At 36.0% G+C, this 23,420-nt stretch overlaps 1 protein-coding gene across 4 annotated transcripts in view; it reads left to right on the forward strand.

The window, feature by feature from the left end:
* The window catches only part of ATAD2B (ATPase family AAA domain containing 2B), a 153,955-nt gene that overhangs the window by 21,338 nt on the left and 109,197 nt on the right, over nucleotides 1-23,420 (forward strand). For all 4 annotated transcript variants that reach the window (XM_072767583.1, XM_072767584.1, XM_072767581.1 and 1 more), the window contains exons 2-8: nucleotides 4,562-4,713; nucleotides 10,677-10,726; nucleotides 11,090-11,243; nucleotides 13,172-13,274; nucleotides 14,098-14,206; nucleotides 17,695-17,811; nucleotides 20,881-20,956. In XM_072767583.1, the coding sequence (XP_072623684.1) occupies nucleotides 4,562-4,713; nucleotides 10,677-10,726; nucleotides 11,090-11,243; nucleotides 13,172-13,274; nucleotides 14,098-14,206; nucleotides 17,695-17,811; nucleotides 20,881-20,956 (761 nt within the window). The remainder of the gene's footprint in view (nucleotides 1-4,561; nucleotides 4,714-10,676; nucleotides 10,727-11,089; nucleotides 11,244-13,171; nucleotides 13,275-14,097; nucleotides 14,207-17,694; nucleotides 17,812-20,880; nucleotides 20,957-23,420) is intronic.

The following is a 23,420-nucleotide window of genomic DNA, read 5'->3' on the forward strand; positions in this document are numbered from 1 at the left end:
TTTTCCCCACTCTGGTTTTGTCGTAATTGTTAGCCATGTGATGTTGGGCTAGTTAATATACTCCATTAAAGGGTGAGGGTTGGAGAAGGAAAGAGGCTGAGGAAGTGAAATAGTAATTTTAAGATTTATTATTAGAAAGAGCGTGAGTGAGTAGGAGGAGGGACAGAGGGAGAGGGGGAGACAAGCACACTCCCCACTGAGTGCAGAGCCTGATGCAGCTTGATCCCACGACTCTGAGATCACGATCTGAGTCAAAATCCAGTTGGTTCCCCAAAATAGTGCATTTTAAAAAAGCACTCATTTGTTAACTACAGTAAGCATGTTTATTGATAAGGGCTATTACATGATTCCATTGCATCTTAAATAGTTTTTCCTTCTTTACTGAGTATAGTTTGGAAGTAGCTAACCAGTTTTTCTTGGTAATTTAAACTGTATAATAAGTGGTGCTGTATGTTACACAACTAATAGGTTTATTTTCCTTAATTATAGATAGTCCTATGTGTGAATATCTGTTAATTTTTCCCTTTCTGTCATTTAGTATGAATGTGGCTTGTGGCTCTTGTAGCTCCTGGCAAATTGTATTACACCACAAAATCAGAAATTGGTCTTTTTGTAAAAAAAAGTCTTTCAGTAAGTGAGTGTTAAATCTATAGGTTATATTTGAATATCTTTAAACATCTATAGTATTACAAGTTTTTTTTAAAATGTAAGCCCTAAGTACAACATGGAGCTTGAACTCAAGACCCTGAGATCAAGAGTTCCATGCTCTAGCAGCCGAGCTAGCCTGGCACTGCTATTACGAGTATTTTTTAAGTTTGTTTGTTAATGGCTACACTTTGGTTATTTGTGAATGTACTTGTCTTGCTTTGGGAGATATGATTTAGAAGTGTGCATTTATGAAAAGGGTAGTTCTTATATTTTTTTTAAATTTGTAGCATAAAAGGAAATAAAACCATATATTTATATGGTAATATATTAAAAATGGTCATACATACCTTTGAAATACTGATCTATCATGTCAAAAAAGTATTAGCATATGAATTAAATCATCTCTAAAGTAAAGGTGATCTTTCCTCTGCCCTCTTACCCACTTTCCCAATATCCAAGGAATTGAGTGGTGAAGAGGAAAGCTGCTGTGTGGACAATGACCTTGCTGTAGTCTGAGAACATGTGGCTGGGGAGAGAATAATGGAAATGTGATGGATGGAGGTCTCTGATTGAGAAATTGGTTAAACAAATTATTCATTGAAAAAGCAAATAAATAAATATATTGAAGATAATAGAAGCCAGGTTCCTCCCTGAGAAGAGCTTACAAATGTAAAAGGGGAAAGTCTAGCAAGAAACTTAAGATGTGGAATTAGAATTAGAAGCCTTAGTATGCATACATATGTTACTCATGGACAGATAAAGAAATAGGTATAGATGTGTAGGTTTATGTATATATTTATAGTCATATACTTTCTAGCTCTCTATGCTGAGAGGATTCAATAACAGTGAAACCCCACTAACGAGTAGAGCAATGGCGGAGACCGAGGCAGACACCCGGCTGCTGATCACCAAGCCGCAGAACCTCAATGATGCCTACGGGCCGCCTAGCAACTTCCTCGAGATCGATGTGAGCAACCCGCAGCCGGTGGGGGTCAGCTGGGGCCGCTTCACCACCTGCAAAATCAGGGTCAAGACAAATCTCCCGGGCAGCCCCGGTGGCTCTGCGGTGGCTCTGCGGTTTAGCGCCGCCTTCGGCCTGGGGCGTGATCCTGGAGACCCGGGATCGAGTCCCATGTCGGGCTTCCTGCGTGGAGCCTGCTTCTCCCTCTGCCTGTGTCTCTGCCTCTCTCTCTCTCTCTCTGTTTCTCTATGAATGAATAAATAAAATCTTAAAAAAAAAAAAGACAAATCTCCCTATTTTCAAGCTGAAGGAATCTACTGTTAGAAGAAGATACAGTGACTTTGAATGGCTGTGAAGTGAGTTAGAAAGAGAGAGCAAGGTTGTAGTTCCCCCTCTCCCTGGAAAAGCCTTTTTGCGTCAGCTTCCTTTTAGAGGAGATGATGGAATATTTGATGACAATTTTATTGAAGAAAGGAAGCAAGGAGGGGTAGCCCGGGTGGCTCAGTGGTTTAGTGCCTGCCTTCGGCCCAGGGCGTGATCCTGGAGACCTGGGATCGAGTCCCACATTGGGCTCCCTGCATGGAGCCTGCTTCTCCCTCTGCCTGTGTCTCTGCCTCTCTTTCTCTCTGTGTCTCTTATGAATAAATAAATAATCTTTAAAAAAATAAAAATTAAAAAAGAAAGGAAGCAAGGGCTGGAGCAGTTTATAAACAAGGTCGCTGGTCATACTCTGGCACAGAATGAACGTTGTCTTCGCATGTTTTTACAGGACGAAATTATAGATAAAAGCTATACACTGTCTAAAATAAGACATGCCTGAAATTTGGTGAGAAGGGGCGCAAAAAAAAATTTTTTTTCCATGACCGTTAATGATTCATATGCACCAGTGAAGAAGTTCTAACTTTTAGCATGCTGCACAGAAATTGGTATAACATGCCTTCAGTATACTAACATTCATATGCTCAGTTTTGTTTTGTTTTGGCAGTTGACAAGTTAATTTGCTTTAGTGAAAATCCCTCATTCACCCTTTCTCTATGAATAGCTCTTCCTTGCTGTTTTAATGTGGTACACACTATAGCCTCACAGACCTGTTACTCCAGTATAACCTGCAGTGTCCTAACTAAAGTTACTGACGTGGTCTTATCTGCACAGTTTTTATGTCCTGTTTGCTTCTTGAATCTGATTACCTAGAATATTTCTCTTGCTCCTTTTTAATATGTGATGTCACTTGACCTAATTTATGTGTAGAAGCACTACACCATTGGTTTCCAGTACCCTATGTGTAAGATACGCACTTATGTGCAGAAAGTATCTCCCTTCAGGCTTATAATACCCTTCACGTGGAAGATCAATGAGGGAAATCTTTATATTCTGTATAAAAACAAATCAAATTTATATACTAAAATCATTTGTCTAAAAATTTAAGTTTTCAGATAAAAATAAAAAAGCATTTCTGATATGCAACAAAAAAAAGAAAAAAGAAACCCCACTAACAGCACACCTAATGCCCACATTTTAGTTTCTTTTTTTTTTTTTTTTATGAAGATTTATTTATTTGAGAGAGAGGGTGCATGCATGTGTGCATGTGAGTGGGAGGATGGGCAGAGGGAGAGAATATTCAAGCAGACTCTGCATTGAGCACAGAGCCCAATAAGGGTCTGGATCCCATGACCCATGAGATCATGATCTGAGCCAAAACCAAGAGTCAGATGCTTAACTGACTAAACCACCTAGGTGCCCCAATTTCTAAATACTATCCTTGATTAAAAGGAGTCAGGGCTCCTTGGAGAAATGACTAATTCTAGAGTCAGGGAGGGAAAGTAGAAGATGAGTTTAGAAAGTTCTTTTGTGTCAGAAAGCAAGGAAGTACTCAGAATGATGAGGTCATGTCAAAAGAGTATGGGAAACCACTTTGAAAGGGCCCTCAGTTGACAAATCTTGTGTAATTTGAGCAACAAAATAGAGTAATGGATTATAACCTATATATAAAATAAGAATCCATGATTCCATACTGATAAAATTAATGAGTAAATGAATTAGACAAGGAAATGGAGGGAAAGCTCTTTAAAATAAAATGCCAACTAAAAAAAATGTAGGAGGAATGATGGAATTAGGTAATCACCATCACAATGGTATTAGATAAAATAGTCCATGAATGTATCAGGAAACTAACAGCTAGTGGGTGAAAGTTTGATGAGGAATGGGATATTGGCGAATTATCAGGAAAATTCCTCATTCTAATCAAATACAAAGGGAAATATAGTGACTTTATGGTGGAGAAACCTGGCAGATACCAACTTGACCAGGTGATCAAGGTTATACCTAATAATGGGTAAGTACGCACAGTATAATTTCTATACATTCTTTCCAAGAATGTATGGTCTGAATCTGGTTATGAGAAGCATCAGTGATCCACATTGAGGGTCATCCTAGAAAACCAAAGGGCAATACTCTTTATAGTCAAGGACATGAAAGATGGGGGAAAACTAGAGAGGTATTCTAGATTGAAGAAGACAGAAGAGATCTGATAGCTAAATACAGTATATGTTCTTGGATAGGATACTGAACCTGCATCAAATAAAATTTAATTGGCTCTGTGTTATATTAATGTTCATTTCCTGATTGGGAGGGTTATATGATGCTAATGTATTCAAGAGTCCTTGTTTTGGGATGTATGCACTGGAATATTTAGGAGAGAATGAGGAATCATGTCATAAAAAGATACATACATACATTGTTTCTGTAGGCCTGAAACTGTTTTAAGATAAAAACAAACTATATATGTTTTGATTATAAATGCAGTCTGATTCCTTTGTTTCTACATTTATAGATTATTGCAATTGCTATACTTGTAAAGTGATTCATTTAGTAAATATTGGTTGAATACTTTGTCAAGAATTTAGGAATTCTGTGTTTTAATGAGAATAATGTATTTTTAACTTTGTTTTTCAGAAAGCTGAAGTTGATGGTAGTTTAAGTGATAGCCACGTGTCTCCTCCAGCCAAACGCACTTTGAAACAACCTGATTCTGTTTGCAAAGACAAATCAAAATCACGAAGTACTGGTCAGCGAGAGGAATGGAACATATCAACTGGACAGACCAGGTGAGAAATGAGAACTCATCCATTGTTATTTCATGAATTATTTGATACGATTCAGGGCTCATATTAATGCTAATTTTCTTTAAAAAAGCCACTAATGTGTAGAAATACTTATAGATGGTTTAAATTTGTTTTGTAATTTTGTATGTATCTCTGTTTTCTCTAAACATGACATAAAATAGATTTGTCTTATAAAAATATGTAGTATATAATAGAAACTATTATTAAAACAATAAGGATTTTGATCTTAAATGTCCATATATATTTATACTTCTGAAAGTTTAAATAAAAACATTGGTTAGCATTATATTTTTATCTGAAAATGAAATCTCCCCTTTCTAAAATTATTAAATATTACACTTGAATTGCTATACTAAAATGTACTAAAGTAAAAATTAATTTTTAAGGACATCTTTTGTTTGCTTTGGGTTTGGCTCAGTATGTATCAGGAAAACTTATTTTTACACACTTACCAAAGTAAATAGTAATTAATTTAATGTATAGGATAGGCACACACACAGAAAAGATTTAAGCATTGAACTCAGAATTTTTAGCTTCTCTTTTCCTCCAGTCTTTGATGTAGAAATGCTGATGATGTGCTGACTACAAACAAAAGTAAAAGGAAAATTCTATGACTTTTTTCCTTCTTGAAGTACTTAAAAATTACTTGCTTTTATATGTCCAGGTAAATTCTGGATACTGTTACTCTCTAATGGAAAAAAATCTTCGGGGATTATAGGCTTTGATAGACAGTATACATTTACTAGTCCCTAAAGAGTCTGTGGTTCAGTATGTTCCAGAAGATGCACCACTTTTTTTTTTTTTTTTAATTTTAATTTTTATTTATGATAGTCACACACACACACACACAGAGGAGAGAGAGAGGCAGAGACATAGGCAGAGGGAGAAGCAGGCTCCATGCACCGGGAGCCCAACGTGGGATTCGATCCCGTATCTCCAGGATCGCGCCCTGGGCCAAAGGCAGGCGCCAAACCGCTGCGCCACTCAGGGATCCTGCACCACTTTTCTATAAGTTTTGTATTTCGCCTTTTCTGGGAGCTGAGTCGGAAAATCTTGATTCATAGTCTGTTGATTTTTCTTTTCCCACACTCATTCATCTGTTAGATAAAACGATCCAGGTCACTATAATGATGTTACTTAAAATGAGTACTGCCCTTTAATTATACTCCCAGACTTGATCTACCTGTTGTAATCTGTAGCCTATATTTATTAAATGAATGAATCAGGCTTCTTTTTCTAGATAAACGTTTCTTAAAAATGTTCTTTTAGTGTCAGAGTTTGAGCTTTCACTGTAAGAAAATTTTCACAGTTTTAGTAAATAATGGGCACTAGATTTTCTTCATCTTAACTACTCAGAAGGCCTTTGTGTAAATTGATCTTTTTTTTTTTTTTTTTTTAAAGATTTTATTTATGAGAGATACAGAGAGGGAGAGGGAGAGAGAGACACAGGCAGAGGAAGAAGCAGGCTCCCCGCAGGGAGCCTGACATTGGAATTGATCCAGGTCTCCAGGATCAGGCCCTGGGCTGAAGGTTGCACTAAACCACTCAGCCACCCAGGCTGCCCTTAAGTTGATCTTGATCAGGTCTTTCATGTAAGAAGAGCCTCAAAAATTTTTTGAGAGAAAAAACAAATTTTTTTTTTTTTGAGAGAGAGAGTTTTGCTTCCATCTAGCTGCCTTAGTGTGATACTTTTTTTTTTTTGAATACTAAGTACATTTTTAAAAAGCAATTTTTAAAAAAAGATTTTATTTATTTATTCATGAGAGATAGAGGGAGAGGCAGAGACACAGCAGAGGGAGAAGCAGGCTCCTCACAGGGAGCCCAATGCAGGACTTGATCCCGGATCCCGGAATCATGCCCTGAGCTGAAGGCAGATGCCTAACTGCTAAGCCCGCCAGGTGTCCCAAGACCACTAAATTTTTAATCTTTAATTTTTAAATTTTTCCTAGAGAGACGGAGAGAGAGAGATTGAGTGTGAGTGGGTGGGGAGGGACAGAGGGAAGAGGAGAGAGCAGGCTCACTGCCCAGGACAGAACCCAATGTGGGGCTCAATCTCACAACCCTGAGATCATGACCTGAGCCAAAGTCAAGAGTAGGATACTTAACTGGCTAAGCCACCCACGTGCCCCAAGACCGCTAATTTTTTTTTTTAAGTTCCTGTTGATTGTTGAAATAATTTCCCTTTGAGACCTCAGTAATTGAATGAACATAGAGGTGAAAGTGGAACTGAACTTTGAAGATTAAGTTTATCAACATAATTATGATAATTTTTAATAAAATAAGGATTTTTTTTTGGTTGAAAATTTAATTATGTATTCTTTATCTTATATGTAGAAATTCACAAATATCCATGTTAGCCTAGATAGATGTTGTAGCTTACAAATATTTTAAGTAGAGCAGCCCCGGTGGCTTAGCGGTTTAGCGCCGCCTTCAGCTTGGGGCATGATCCTGGAGACCAGGGATTGAGTCTCACGTCGGGCTCCCTGCATGGAGCCTGCTTCTCACTCTGCCTGTGTCTCTGCCTCTCTCTTCTTCTGTGTCTCTTATAAATCAATAAATAAAATCTAAAAAAAAAATTTAAATAATCCCATTTTAAAAAATTTTATTTTTAATAATCCCATCTTGTCAGCTGATTAGCTACTAGACATTTATTGAACTGAGATGCTCTATGTGTATACATGCATGTGTGTCTTTCTGTGGTGTTGGAGGAGGCACCCTAGAGAAAGAATGTGGCATGCATTTAATGTCTCTAGAATAATAGAAACACATACTCTAAGATACAGACAACATTAAATCTTTGACAAGACTAACTGTATAGTTAAATATAGTATGCATGAAAGTTTTGTGGTCAGATATTGAGAGTGTAGTGAGTGAGGTTAGGCAGAAATGTAACCACTTATGTTAAACTGCTGAGACACATTAGAATTATAGGTAGTATTGGTTAAGGTCTTTCCAAACTGAGGCTTTTCCTGAAATGAGATTTAAAATCCTTAAAAATCACTAAATTCCTTGGATTTAATGGAAAAGGGAGAATAAGTAATGATTATTAGTCAGCTAGTATTGCCTTGGTAGTATGCTGCAGATAACTGAAGGTGTAGAAAATTCTGACTTAATAATCATATGTAAAGTGATGCTGTTTCCATTTAAAAAATTTAGGAAAAAATAAAAATTTTAGGAAACATAGATACAAGGAAATATCCCCTGCCCACTCCCCTTTTCAAAAATAAACAAGGAGACTTCATAAAGATGTGTTGGAGCTTGCATTTAAGCAGTGAACTCACCTGGTTACATTAAAGTGATTAACTTTTGGGAACACTGAGGCATATGTAGAGAAACTTTTTTAATATGAAACTTTTTTAGGTGTGTATATTATGGAGTAGGCAGGCCACGTCTTAAGATCTCAGTATTCTCTTTCCAATACTCATTTAATATTCTATCTCCTGTTTGTTCATTTTATTTTTTTTCTTTTTATAGAAACTGGCATTTTTTTTTTTTTTAAGATTTTATTTATCTATTCATGAGAGAGATACAGAGAGAGAGAGGCAGAGACACAGTTAGAGGGAGAAGCAGGCTCCACGCAGGGAGACCGACGTGGGACTTGATCCCAGGTCCCCAGGATCCCACCCCCGGCTGAAGGCAGGCGCTAAACCGCTGAGCCACCCGGGCTGCCCCTTTTTGTTCATTTTCATCTTTTTAAAGAGAAATGGAAAAAGAATGACAATAATTTATGATTGTAAGATAATTGGGTTGATTGAAGAATGAGTTTTTATTTTTTCCTTATAAAACAGATCTTTCATTAGCATTAAAAAAAGCCAAGAAGCATTGTCTTCTTCAGAGGGACAAAAAGCTTATTATGCTTTTTTCCCAGGGATGTTGCTATTGTTCAGAAAAGTTTTAGATTTCTTTTGTAGAATGATTTCAGGGTTAGCGTCTTATTTTTTTGAATAACTTAAGTATGTACAGTTTCAACCATTCAGTTTTGCATACACTAAAATTCATTTGGAGCCAAGACTTATTTTTTTCTTTTAAAGATTTATTTATTTATTCATGAGAGACACAGAGAAAAGAGAGAGGGGCAGAGACATAGGCAGAGGGAGAAGTAGGCTTTTCACAGGGAGCCTGATGCGGGACTCGATCCTACATCCTGGGGTCATGCCCTGCGCTGAAGGCAGACGCTCAACCACTGAGCCACCTAGGTGTCCCTGGAGCCAAGACTTGTAAATAAACTGATCAAACTGAGTTAATATTATGTTAGGTCCAAAGCCAAAGTATATTTATGAAGTAGTAAAACTGACTTTTTTTTTTTAAGATTTTATTTATTTATTCATGAGAGACACACACACAGAGAGGCAGAGACACAGGAGAAGCAGGCTCCATGCAGGGAGCCCAATGTGGGACTTGATCCTGGGACTCTGGGGTCATGCCCTTAGTGAAAGGCAGATGCTCAACTGTTGAGCCACCCAGGTGTCCCTTCTGTTGGTTTATTTTATTTTATTTTATTTTATTTTTATTTTCTTTTTTTCTTTTTTTTTCCTTCTGTTTTTTCCTTCTGTTGGTTTTAAGTGAGTTCTAGAAAATTTGACATGTGTAATCTTCCAAAGAAAGACACGTTAATACTTCAGTTTCATTACTTTATATGTACTTTGTATAGAAAGGTGCTAAAAATGAAATATTTTCCAAGACATGTAGCCTATTAGAACGAGATAGTTTTGTTGTTTTCTGGGGGAAAAGAGGGTTGGAGTTTTTTGTCTTTGCTTTTTGACAAAATGAGTACATGTAACAGTTTGAGTTTTTATGGATATCCTTTAGTCATCCTAGCTCTGACCTTTATTAGGCAAGGGCATTTATAATTAACATTTAATATTAAACTTTAACACGAGGAGTGCTGGAGTATCCAAAAACGTTGGAATATTTTTGTTAAGAAAATTTGTGCAAACAGAAGTGGGAGATACCTGTATCTTCCAGTTATGGAATGAGTAAGTCACAGGAATGAAAGGTACAGCATAAGGAATATACTCAGTGGTATTGTGATACTGTTGTGTGATGTCAGATGGTAGGTACACTTGTGGTGAGCACAGCATAAGTATAAACTTATTGAATCACTGTGGTATACACTTGAAAGTAATATAACATGTATTGAGTATACTTCCATTAAAAGAAAATTTTGTGCAGACAGTATGGATAATAGAACAGAAAATCACATTATTTTCTGAATGTCCTTTCCCTATTTAAAAAAAAGTTGAAAATAATAATCATTGGATATTAAAAAAAACTTTAGTAAGTTTACGTTGACAGTTCTTTCTTTCATTATGTAGCCAATTTAGTTTTTGTTTTTAACTTTCTCATTATACAGAAGCGTACTGTGAATTTTTTTAAGCTTCATGTTTTGATGATTGTTTTAAGTATCTTCCTACTGAATTAACATTTGCTTTCCTCACCTAAAAGGAATAATTGTACTATGACTGTTTTGAGAAATTAGCTAAGTTTTGTCAGGTTAGAATGTGTAATAAAACATATTGGAGAAATTATTAAATGGTATTGGTGTTCAAGGACTTTGTTCTTCTTACAGTTTATTGAGTACATTTGTTATTTGATTTTTATTTTGTTCACCAAAATCAGTAATAAATGTCTGTGACCATTGCTGCTTATGGTATCAGTTAACTTTATGGTACATGTTAAGCTTATGCCTCTTTGGACTTTATAGAGTTGAAGACAGAGCAAATTCAGTTTATAATTTGTTACTAAAGTTTTACCTGAGGTAATGAAATTACTCTTAGTATATTTTATTAATTGTATTACAAATCTTATTGCAAATCTTATCTTTACTCTTAAAAAAGTAATATTACTGACATTTTAAAGATTAAAATGATTCTACCAGTATTGCGTTTCTTGCTTCTTTAAATGAATGTTGATGTGTTTGCATATTAAATATAATTGTGTTCTAGGTTAACTTCTCAGCCTGGTGCTACATTACCAAACGGACATAGTAGCTTATGTGAGTATTCTGTTATGAAACTGGTTAGTATTGAAATTCTTACTAATGTTGTTAGAGTAAGTGTTAAAGTGGGGTAAAACAACTTAATAGTATGTTCAGCATACAGTTGGAAATGACTGCATTTCAGTTATAGTGAATACTTATGTAATTGTTAAACATTGAGAAATCAGTACAAATGAAATAATTTAATTTATTACAGATCATAAATAGTGATCAGAATTTTAGATTATTGGATATTAAAGCCATTTAAGCGGGTATATTAATTTTTTGGTAGTTTTTTAAAAGTAATTTTTGATGTATTTTTTCTTTTTTTTTTTTTTTTATACTCTGTACTTTGAAATGTAAATCTCTCTCTTTTTGTAGCGCTTCGAAGCCATCCCCTTCGAGGGGAAAAGAAGGGAGATGGAGACCTTTCTTGTATAAATGGTGACATGGAAGTCAGAAAAAGTTGTCGTTCCAGGAAAAACAGATTTGAAAGTGTGAACCAGAGTTTGTTATTTGATCAACTAGTAAATAGGTATGAATACTTATGCAATAAGAAATTTTATTTAATTTGTTTAATTGATTTTTCAGATTTTAAAATTCCAAAATCAAATTTCAGATTTCAAAAAAAATCAGTTATTTTTAAGGTAGTTATGTTTTAAAAAATAACTTAAGTACTGACTTAGCAATAAATGCAATTATTTATTTTTATTTTTTTTATTTTTTAAAGATTTTATTTATTTATTCATGTTAGACAGAAAGAGAGAGAGGCAGAGATACAGGCAGAGGGAGAAGCAGGCTCCATGCAGGGAGCCCGACGCGGGACTCGATCCCGAGCCTCCAGGATTGCGCCCTGGGCTAAAGGCAGGCACCAAACCGCTAAGCCACCCAGGGATCCCCTAAATGCAATTATTTTAAACCTTAATTTGAATTAACAGTGGTTAGCAATGATTATTAGTTTCTAGTCTGTTTATGACATTTAATAGTTTATATAATAGGTAAATTTTTCTCATCCTTTTATAATTTTTGTGAACAAATAATATAAAAGGTAATCTTCACTATTAAAGTCCTTTAATATTTGCTCATTAACAATTTGTTTTTGGTAGTTTTTAAGCAACATTAAATTCCATTATTGATATGTACTAAGTATACTTTTGTTTAGTCAAGATTTTGAGTTAAAGGTCCCTTGAGACTGGGTATATGGGATATAGCTAGTGAATGAGCTTAGCAGATTGCTCAGTGTCTACATGCAAAGAAATTTTATTCTTCTCAGATGATAAATTATCCTACAATGGTCTAGAGAGGAGCAATGGTCCTTGCAATGGTCTAGAGAGGAGTGGTCAGTGTAATCCCTATTTTACAAGAGAGAAAATTATATTCTATGCTGGTAATGCCAAATTTGAGTATTAGTTATTATTTGTTAAATACTTAGATCATTATCTACAAACATAGTACATGTTATATCTATATGTTTGAAAGATTAAATGGGATAATGTCAGCCTGTAATATGTGGAGCACAATGTTGTCTAATTTTTAAAAATATCCATTCAGTTAAGCTTATGTTGGCTTTAAACTTTTTTTAAGTAAGCTCTATGCCCTGTTTGGAGCCCAGCACAGGACTTGAACTCATGACCCTGAGATTTAAGACCTGAGCTGAAACCAAGGGTCAGATGATTTACCAACTGAGCCACCCAGGCACCTCTGGCTTTAAACTTTTCTTTTCCTTTTTTTTTTTTTTTGCCCCCCCCCCACCCCCGCTTTAAACTTTTTACAGATTCTTTATCTTATAAATTTTCTTAACACCATCTTCAAATAAAAATATTGAAAAATTTTTCATTGCCTTGGATCTGGTAGTCCGTTATAGTGGCATTGTGGAGTTGAATATTAGGAGTATTATAGGTTTTATTTTATTTTTTATTTTTTAAAAGATTTTATTTATTCATACATTCATGAGAGACACAGAAAGAGGGAGAGAGAGAGGCAGGCAGAGGGAGGAGCAGGCTCCATGCTGGGAGCCCAACTTGGGACTTGATCCTGGGTCTGCAGGATCACGCCCTGGACTGAAGGTGGCACTAAACAGCTGAGCCACTGGGGCTACCCTATAGATTTTATTTTTAAGTATTCTCTACACTTAGTGTAGGGCTTGAACTCAGAACCCTGAGATCAAGAGTCGCATGCTCTTCTGACTGAGCTAGCTAGGTGCCCCAAATATTTGGAGTATTATAAACAAATGTTCTATTTCATAAGTTTTATTATGATAAATACATTAAGGTAAAAGATGTTCTGGATTTTTGGGGGCATTATCTTCTGATGGATGCTGATTCAGAAAAATAATTGAGATGCTATGTACAGTTACATTTCAGAGATAATTTAATTATGCTTTGATGAAGAGCTCTTTCACATGTATGACACATTATATGGTGTCACATTTGTCTAAATCCTGGTGTTATTATGTGATTGTAGTACTGCTGAAGCTGTATTACAAGAAATGGACAACATTAACATCAGACGGAACCGTCGGTCAGGAGAAGTAGAACGACTTAGAATGTGGACAGATACAGAATTTGTGAGTATATTAACTTTAAAAACCCTGGCAAATATTTTTTATTTTGGTTGAGGAACTCAAAGGGAGGGTAAGCAGCATTTGGATTTTCTTTAATTAACAGAATTATTCTTTTTTTTTCTACTTTTGTTTGAGATTTTGTTTTCTTCTTCTGTACTTACTCTGCTTGCCACAACCTTCCCCAAAAGAACCTCTGCACTTTTGCCAGAAGAGTCATCCTAAAGTATAACTCTGATTCTGTTACTTTTCTGATCTGAAGCCTTCATTGTTCTTTTTACTGTATTACTGAACTAATTAAAAACACCTTGACCTTTGTAATCTGGTTTCAATTTTTTCTTCTCACACACCGTTACCCAAATATAAACAAATCATTCTTGTTCCTTTATCCTTTACTTCTGGTAATACTTCTGGTTAGGGACTGCTGCAATCCTCCCTTTGTCTCAAGGTTCATCTCAGATGCTGCCTCCCTTCCCTTTCCTTAGTAACAAGAGGATCATCTCTCTGAATTCTAGGGTACATTATACCTTTTTTAAATGGCATTTCATTTGTTTTACTTTATTTTATAGTTACTGGTGACTTATCTTGTTCCATCCAACTAGGCTGTAATTTGCTTGAGGGAGAAAGTATGTTCATGGCATTGTAGTTTTAAAATTTCAGATATTTTGTAAGTTTGTTTGAATTCAGGAAGCTTTGGTTTTCATGAATCTGTGCCTTGCAAATAGGTGCTCAGTAAATTTCAAGAGTGGTCATGTACCACTGGGTTAATGATATTGGTAGCCAGGAATAAATTGCATGTTAATATTTGACAGATTTCTCTCTTTAAAAGGAAAACATGGATATGTATTCAAGAGTGAAAAGGCGAAGAAAGTCACTGAGAAGAAATAGTTATGGGATACAAAATCATCATGAAGTCTCTACTGAGGGTGAAGAAGAAGGTTTGTAAAGTACTTATGAAGTAAATGCTACAAAGTTCAGGTGGGAGGGAAGAAAAATACATATAAGTAATATATGTCTAATATTGCTGGGTGTGTGATTTTTGGCTTTAGAAATCTACATTGTATAATTTGGAATAATTTTTATTTGGCATTCTGAGTTTTCACCTTCGTCTGGAAAAATGCCTTTACACTATACATAATTATTTAATTTATCTTACTAGTAGTCCTTAAGTGACCTAATCTGGTGTGGCATTTACCAAGGGCTGATTTGTTGTTAAGTGAGGCCTCTTTTGTGTTTAGATACCTTCTAATTGGAAGCCTCTATCCACAGTCACCTTCTGTCTATATCCTCTGAGTCTCTGATTATTTGGGTCCCAAATTTAGTTATGGACTGAGGAGTAAATGGTGAAGTTCAGAGAAAGAGAAACTGCTAATGTTAGTGGAAGGAGGTATACTGCTCTTTTCTGAGGCTTGTCTGGGTTCTTTTGTTTTTGTTTTGTTTTGTTTTTTGTTTTTGTTTTTTTTTGCTTGTCTGGGTTCTGAACCGAAGAACCTGGCTGAATTTGTAGGGCTGGAACTGGGAACATGATGAAAATACATGTCCCAAAGGTTATAAATCAATGACTAGTACGTCTGTAGGATTTAATTCTATAGGTCTTAATCTTTATTGAAATGGATTTTCAGATTTGGTGTATTGTAAATGCAGATAGTTGTATTTTACCAGGAAATCTTACCAGTTACTACTATTTGTAAAGCTTAGATGGAAATGAATGGGTTTGTTTCTCAAATTCTCTAATATAGTATTAGTGAGTTTTTTTCTTTTTTTTGCATTAGTTTTGAAGAGCTGATTTTCTGATGAGGGTACTTTATTGAGCAAATATTGTTGTTATAGCTAGAACCTCTATATTGCTTCTTCTGGAGAAAATTAGTATAGGTGAGACAGATTTATAATGTGACTTTTGCCTTTTTCATTAACTGAACAACTTTGTAGAGTTTTCAAAGTCAATTTGCCATGCATAGAATTTCTCCCCCACAATATTATTATGCAGGGGTTTCTCAAAAAGTAATATTTTTTGAGGATTTAAAGAGACTTATTTGGGAACAGGTAATTTATTTAGATAGTCATATTGTATTTGCTGATTTTCTCTAGAACTTATTATTATTTTTTTTTTTAATTTTTATTTATTTATGATAGTCACACACACACACAGAGAGGCAGAGACACAGGCAGAGGGAGAAGCAGGCTCCATGCACCGGGAGCCCGATGTGGGATTCGATCCCAGGTCTCCAGGATCGCGCCCTGGGCCAAAGGCAGGCGCCAAACCGCTGCGCCACCCAGGGATCCCTCTCTAGAACTTAATATAAATTTTCATAAATTTAGAATAAGCTTTTAGATGTCATGGCTAAAATAAAAAGTCCTTTGCATTTTTAGTCTCCTGTTTCAGTGAATATCGCTGGTGGTTTTAAAATTTTTCCTATGCCTTAATATGGTTGTATTATATTGACAATTACTGTGGTTAAAAAGTTAATCACGGGGATCCCTGGGTGGCACAGCGGTTTAGCGCCTGCCTTTGGCCCAGTGCGCGATCCTGGAGCCCGGGGATCGAATCCCACGTCGGGCTCCCGGTGCATGGAGCCTGCTTCTCCCTCTGCCTGTGTCTCTGCCTCTCTCTCTCTCTCTCTCTCTGTGACTATCATAAATAAATAAAAATTATTTAAAAAAAAGTTAATCACAAAGTATATTGCATTTGGGGGCCATAAGCCAATAAATTTTCATCAGTTTTATTTATTTTTTAAAATGTTTTTTTTAAAGATTTATTTAAAAATTTTTTTTAAAGATTTTATTTATTCATTCATGAGAGACACAGAGAGAGAGACACACACACACAGGCAGAGGGAGAAGCAGGCTCCATGGAGGGATGCCTGGCGTGGGACTCGATCCTGGGTCTCCAGGATCAGGCCCTGGGCTGAAGGCAGCGCTAAACCACTGAGCCATCCGGACTGCTCTAAAGATTTATTTATTTATCCATGAGAGAGAAAGACTGAGAGAGAGAGGTAGAGACATTGGCAGAGGGAGAAGCAGGCTCCTCGCAGGGAGCCTGATGTGGGACTCGAACCTGGATCCCCGGATCATGACCTGAGCCGAATGTAGGCACCCAGCCGAATCCAGGAGCCCAACCGGGGTAGCTCAGTGGTCCCATTAAAAAATTTTTATTTTTAAGTAATCTCTACACCCAGTGTGGAGCTTAAACTGACAAACCTGAGATCAAGAGTTGTATGCTCTACTGACTGAGCCAGCCAGTCACCCCAGATTTTTATTTTATATTTAAAATTAATTAATTAATTTTTAAAAGATTTTATTTATTTATTCCTGAGAGACACACAGAGAGAAGGAGGCAGAGACACAGGCAGAGGGAGAAGAAGCAGGCTCAATGCAGGGAGCGGGATGTGGGACTCGATCCTGGGTCTCCAGGATCATGCCCTGTGCTGAAGGTGGCGCTAAACTGCTGAGCCACCTGGGCTGCCCCAGATTTTTATTTTATTTTATTTATTTATTTATTTTTTAATTTTTATTTATGTATTATAGTCACAGAGAGAGAGAGAGAGGCAGAGACACAGGCAGAGGGAGAAGCAGGCTCCATGCACCGGGAGCCCGATGTGGGATTCGATCCCGGGTCTCCAGGATCGCGCCCTGGGCCAAAGGCAGGCGCCAAACCGCTGCGCCACCCAGGGATCCCTAGATTTTTATTTTAAACTGTAAATAGATGTCATGGTTTTAGCCAAACCACTTTTTAAAAATAAATTCTGTACATAAAGGATTTATGTACATTATGTTTTAAGTGTATAGTGTATGAAGTGATCACTTATGTCAAGAAATAGATCACTAGCACCCCAGAAATCTGCTTCATGCGCTCTCCCATTCCTACCTCCATTTTCTTACCAAAATAGAGTAATTTGTGCTTATCTATTGTCAGTAGGCCTAACAAACCATTACACTGCCAACAAAAATTGCTCTTGCTGTAACATTAGTAATTATTTTGTAAGCATATTTTTTTAAACTACCAAGTGATACTTTTTTTTTTTTTTTAACCAAGTGATATTTGAATACTAACCTTATTCACTGGTGGATAACTGGGCATTAAATGAAGTTTGTTGCAGTAAAATTGTGATTTATCTTCTATAACTGTTCTGCATGACCAAAGAGATAGAAATAGAAAGATCATAAGTATATCTAGGCTATTTAGCAGAGAGCTATATTATTTGTAAGAAAGGCCTTTTTTTTTTTAAACATCTATCTAGGTTGATTTTTTTATTATATTGATATATACTGTATCAGAAAATGTTGACACTTTTTTTTTTTTTTAAATGTTGACACTTTTAAATGTCGAATGGGCAGAAAGAATAAAAGATAAAATGTAAATATTCAGTTCTAGAGTGAACCAATTCTTGTGAACAGTAATTCTTTTCCTTTGTGTGGGGGAAACTAGAATCTCAAGAGGAGGATGGAGATATAGAAGTTGAAGAGGCAGAAGGAGAAGAAAATGATAGACCATATAATTTAAGACAAAGGAAAACAGTGGATAGATACCAAGCACCTCCAATAGGTAAGAAAAGCTGAAGAACTTTTTGTTGAGCAGCGTATTCTTCTCCACCCCTTTTGAATTTAGTAATAAATACTGCTCATTCTTGTGTAATACCTGAGCTAGCCAGGTACCCCCAGTGTTGCTGAATTTAGAAGAATGGAATCTCTTGTAGTTTTATTCATCTTTTTTATGTATACTTCTGTTGACACACACAACTGAAAGAAAGTTGAAGTACATAGTTGCAGTATGGAATTACATGCAGCATGTACATTTTATTTAAAGAATCTTGAATTTAGTAATAAATACTGCTCATTTTTGTGTAATACTTTAAATTTTATTGAACACTTTCATTTACAGCAGTTCTTTTAGTTCTATGTTCCAAGTGGTTAAGTGGTTTAGCCAAAGTCGCAAAATTGGGTACAAGACTGCAGCTCGGCCAATAATCTAGGTTTATTTGTTTATTTTTTAAAAGTAATCTCTATTCCCAACTTGGGGCTTGAATTCATGACACTAAGATCAAGAGTCGCATGTTCCACCAATTTAGCCAGCCAGATGCCCCTAGGTTTTTGTTTTCTTTAGGAGGACAACTTTTTATCTTCATGCTGTTAAGATAATGACAGGTACATAGGTGCTGTTTTATTTTTCTTTTCTTTTCACCATTGTTGTTGGGTTTTGCTGATTTTTAATCTGTAGAATTCACTGGTTTTTAGTATATTTACAGGGATTATGTAGTTATCACCACTAATTCCAGAACATTTTATTACTTCTACACTTTCATCCCACCAGCCATTGGCAACCACTAATGTACTTTCTGTGTACAGAGTTGCCTTATTGTGACGTTTTGTATCTAGCTTCTTTCACTTAGCATAATATTTTTAAGGAAGGACTGAGATATTTATATGAGATATTTATACTCAGACTCTGATGCTTTGAAATAATTTAATGTCTGGAAGGCGTGGATCAGAGGTATCTCTCTAGAAGCTTGCCTTTAGTGTGTGCGGACATTATACCAGTTAGGAGTCACTGGCACACATAGCCCTCTTAATCATGGAGGAGATATGGAAAGATAGAAAAAAGATTGTGAATTATTTTTCTAGATTAAAAAAAATCTTTATTAGAATATTTAACATGTACAGTTTGGCAAGTTGGAAATACCTTAGGTATATACTTATGAAACTATCATTACCATCAAGATCGTGACCATGTTTATCAACCCCCAAAATATCTTTCTGCCTGTTTGTAATCTACTCCTAACTTTCTGGAGCCATCACCATCCCAATCCTTAGGTAGCTTCTGATCTGATTTACTTTCTTTAACCATAGATGAATTTACATTTTCTTGAATTTTATATACAATATGTACTCTTTTTTTTTTGTCTGACTTCTTTCACTCAGCGTAATTGTAAGACTCATCCATGTTGAAAGTAATAATAATAGTGTATTTCTTTTTATTACCAAGTAGCATTCCATTGTATGAATATATCATAATTTGTTTATCCATTTATTTGTAGATGGACATTTGGATTGTAGACATTTTTAGTATTTTGCTATTATAAATAAAGTTGTAAAAATAAATAAATAAATAAATAAATAAATAAATAAATAAATAAATAAAGTTGTTAGGAACATTCATGTGCAAGTCTTTGGACATATTTTTTCATTTTTCTTATAAACACCAAGGAGTGGAATGGCTGGGTTTTGTGATTAGATGTATGCTTAATGTGCAAAGAAATTGCCAAACTGTTTTCCAAAGTGGCTGTACCACTTACATTCTCCTTAAGAGTGTATGAGAGTCCAGTTGCACCATTTTCTTGTCACACACTTGTTATGATGTTTTTGAAATTAACTTTAATACATAGCCATTGAAGTTTAAATCTCTATTTCCCAAACGATGTTGAGCATCTGTATATGCTGCTTTGCCAGCGTTATTTCTGAAGTATCTGTTAAAATCTGTTGCTCATTTTTTCAGTGAGTTGTTTATTTTTTTGATAGTTTTGAGTTTCTCATGTATTCTGGATATCAGGTCTTTATCAGATACATGATTTGCAAGTATTTTCTCAGTCTGTAGCTTGTCTCCTTTAATTTCTTACTAGTATTTTTCAAAGAGCAGAATTTAGTAATTTTGATGAACTCCAATTTATTAGTTTTTTAAATGGATTATGCTTTTGGTGTGGTATCAAAAAATCATTATCTAACCCTAAATCACAAAGATTTATATTTTTATTTTTATTTTTTAAAAAAGATTTATTTATTTTATGGGGAGTGAGAGAGAGAGAATGTATATGTGGGGAGAGGCAGAGGAGTAGAATTTTTTTTTTTTAAGATTTTATTTATTTATTCATGAGTGACACACAGAGAGAGGCAGAGACATAGATAAAGGGAGAAGCAGGCTTCCCACAGGGATCCTGATGCAGGACTCGATCCCAGGACCAGGATCATACCCTGAGCTGCAGGCAGATGCTCAACCACTGAGCCACTCAGGTGTCCCAATCACAAAGATTTAATTTAGCATCTTTTTATATTTTAAAGATTTTATTTATTTATTTGTGAGAGATACAGAAAGGGAGAGGCAGAGACACAGGTGGAGGGAGAAGCAGGCTCCTTGCAAGGAACCCCATGTGGGACTTGATCCTGTATCCCAGGATCATGCCTTGAGCCGATGGCAGACCCTCAACCACTGAGCCACCCAGGTGTCCCAATTTAACATCTTTTTAGAAAGTTTATTTGCAACTTATGCTATTTATTACCTACCAGAGTTTTTGTTTTTGCTGTGCTCCTTCTAGATAGCATTTGGAACTTGAACACATATGACTAGCTTCTATTCTTCTTCTTCTTTTTTTTTTTTTTTAAAGATTTTATTTATTCATGAGAGACACACAGAGAGAGGTGCAGAGACACAGGCAGAGGGAGATACAGGCTCCATGCAGGGAGCCTCTGGGATCATGCCCTGAGCCCAAGGCAGACGCTCAGCCACTGAGCCAGTCAGGGCATCCCTATTCCTGTATAACTTCTATTAGAAGTAATTTCTACTCCTTTTATACATTAGCTTATCAATTTATTATGTTATTTCTATTTTTTTTTTTTTTTTAAGTACCAGCTCATCAAAAAAAGAGGGAAAACACGCTGTTTGATATTCATAGATCTCCAGCAAGAAGAAGTCATATCAGGTATGTTTTGTTGGTTTTTGATAGGAAATATTTGTACCTGTTATTCAGATATATCCTTTAAAAACACATATAACGAAATACCTTATAATTAAAACATAGGTTTTTAAAATTTAATTTAATTAATTTATTTTTGTTTTGTTTTGTTTTTTAAATATAGGTATTGTGTTGATAATGCCAATGAGGAACTAAATGGCATTTTTCTTTAATTAGGGACTAGTGGTTTTTACCTTACATGTGACTGTTCTCTGCCTGGTTCAGTTTGCTTGGAATAATTACTCTTTTAACAGTTATGTTCTTTAAAACTACATAGCTCTCTGGTGGGCTCTTAGAGTTGAATCTTTTTTTTTTTTTTTTTTTAAAAGATTTTATTTATTTATTCATGAGAGACACACAGAGAGAGAGAGAGGCAGAGACACAGGCAGAGGGAGAAGCAGGGTCCATGCAGGGAGCCCGATGTGGGACTCGATTCTAGGACTCCAGGATCATGCCGTGGGCCGAAGGCAGGTGCTCAACCACTGAGCCACCCAGGCGTCCCAGTAGAGTTGCATCTGAACAACTCACATTGCTTTCACTTGAAACACTGGTTCAGTTACTCTTTACTACTTTTTTTACTCCTTTGCTCTTTCTTTCATATGTAGATAAAAGGCCACTCTTTGGTTTTGAAACTATCTTGTCTATTATGTTTTCTGAAAAGGTAACATGGAATATACAATGAATAAACTTTTTTTTTTTTTTTTAAGATTTTATTTATTCATGAGAGACACAGAGAGGCAGAGACATAGGCAGAGGGAGAAGCAGGCTTCCTCTAGGAAGCCTGATGTGGGAGTTGATCCCGGAACTCCGGGATCACACTCTGAGCCCAAGGCAGATGCTCAGCCACTGAGCCACACAGGTGTCCCTAAACATTTTTAAATGAATATGGAAAAACTTTTTTTCTAATCTCTGTAGTCTCTCTCTCCCATAGTAACATTATTATATCCTTAGAGAGTATGTTCATATATATATATGTGTGTGTACATGCATGTTGATTGTTAGCCCATTTTTTTACTCAAGATATACTGTGCACATGATCCTATACCTTGCATTTTTCACTTAATTCATTTTAATTGTCTCTTCATTTCTGTATAGTATAACTTCACATTTACATTTATATTTACACATTACATTTATAGATATATTGAAATTTTTAGATTAGTTCCTACGGAGAGATGGTTTTCATTTTATGCTGTTACAAAATATGATATAATGAATAGTGTTGCATAATCACTGTATATGTGTACAAGTATATTTGTAGGATAAATTTCTCAGAAGTGGAATCTCTTGAGTTATAGGGAATATGAGATTATAACTTTGATTACAGTCAGTTTGCAAGCCACCCAATAATGTATGAAAGTGCCTATTTTCCCATATTCCTGCAAACAAAATATGTTCTCACACTTTCAGATTTTTGCTAGTCTGAGAGTTGAAGAGGAGATCTTGATTTATTTTAAATTTCTGTATCCCCCCCCCAAAAATAAATAAATTTCTGTATCGCTTATGAGAATATTTTTTCATATGTTTAAAAGCCATTTGTTTTTCTTTTTAAAGATTTTTTAAAATAGATTTTATTCATCCATTTGAGAGAGAGAGAGTGTGTGCATGAGAGAGCACAAGCAGTGGAGAGGGAGAAGCAGGCTGCCCATTGAGCAGCAAGCTCGAGGTGGGGCTCAATCCCAGGACTTTGGGCTCATGATCAAAGTGGAAGGCAGCCATCTAACCAATTGAGCCACTTAGGCTCCCCCCCACCTTTTTAAAGATTTTATTTATTTATTCATGAGAGACACACAGAAAGAGGGGCAGAGACATAGGCCGAGGGAGAAGCAGGCTCCATGTAGGGAGCCTGATGTGGGACTCGATCCTGGGTCTCCAGGATCACACCTGGGGCTGAAAGCGGTGCTAAACCGCTAAGCCACCGGGTCAGGCGCCCTTTTTTTTATTTTTTAAAAATTTTTATTTATTTATGATAGTCACACACATAGAGAGAGAGAGAGAGAGAGAGAGAGAGAGAGAGAGGCAGAGACATAGGCAGAGGGGAGAAGCAGGCTCCATGCAAGGAGCCTGATGTGGGATTTGATCCTGGAACTCCAGGATCATGCCCTGAGCTGATAGCCGACACTTAACCGCTGAGTGTCCCAGGTGTCCCTTGCCGATTTTTCTTTTTTTTTTTTTTTTTAATTTTTATTTATTTATGATAGTCACAGAGAGAGAGAGAGAGAGAGAGGCAGAGACACAGGCAGAGGGAGAAGCAGGCTCCATGCACCGGGAGCCCGACGTGGGATTCGATCCCGGGTCTCCAGGATCGTGCCCTGGGCCAAAGGCAGGCGCCAAACCGCTGCGCCACCCAGGGATCCCCTTTGCCGATTTTTCTAATAGTTTGTTTTTTTAATCTATTTTTAGTAGTTCTATATTAGTCCTTTGTCATAAG

This window comes from Vulpes vulpes, chromosome 8, assembly GCF_048418805.1.
Source record: "Vulpes vulpes isolate BD-2025 chromosome 8, VulVul3, whole genome shotgun sequence".
In the NCBI taxonomy this organism is placed as follows: Eukaryota; Metazoa; Chordata; class Mammalia; order Carnivora; family Canidae; genus Vulpes; species Vulpes vulpes.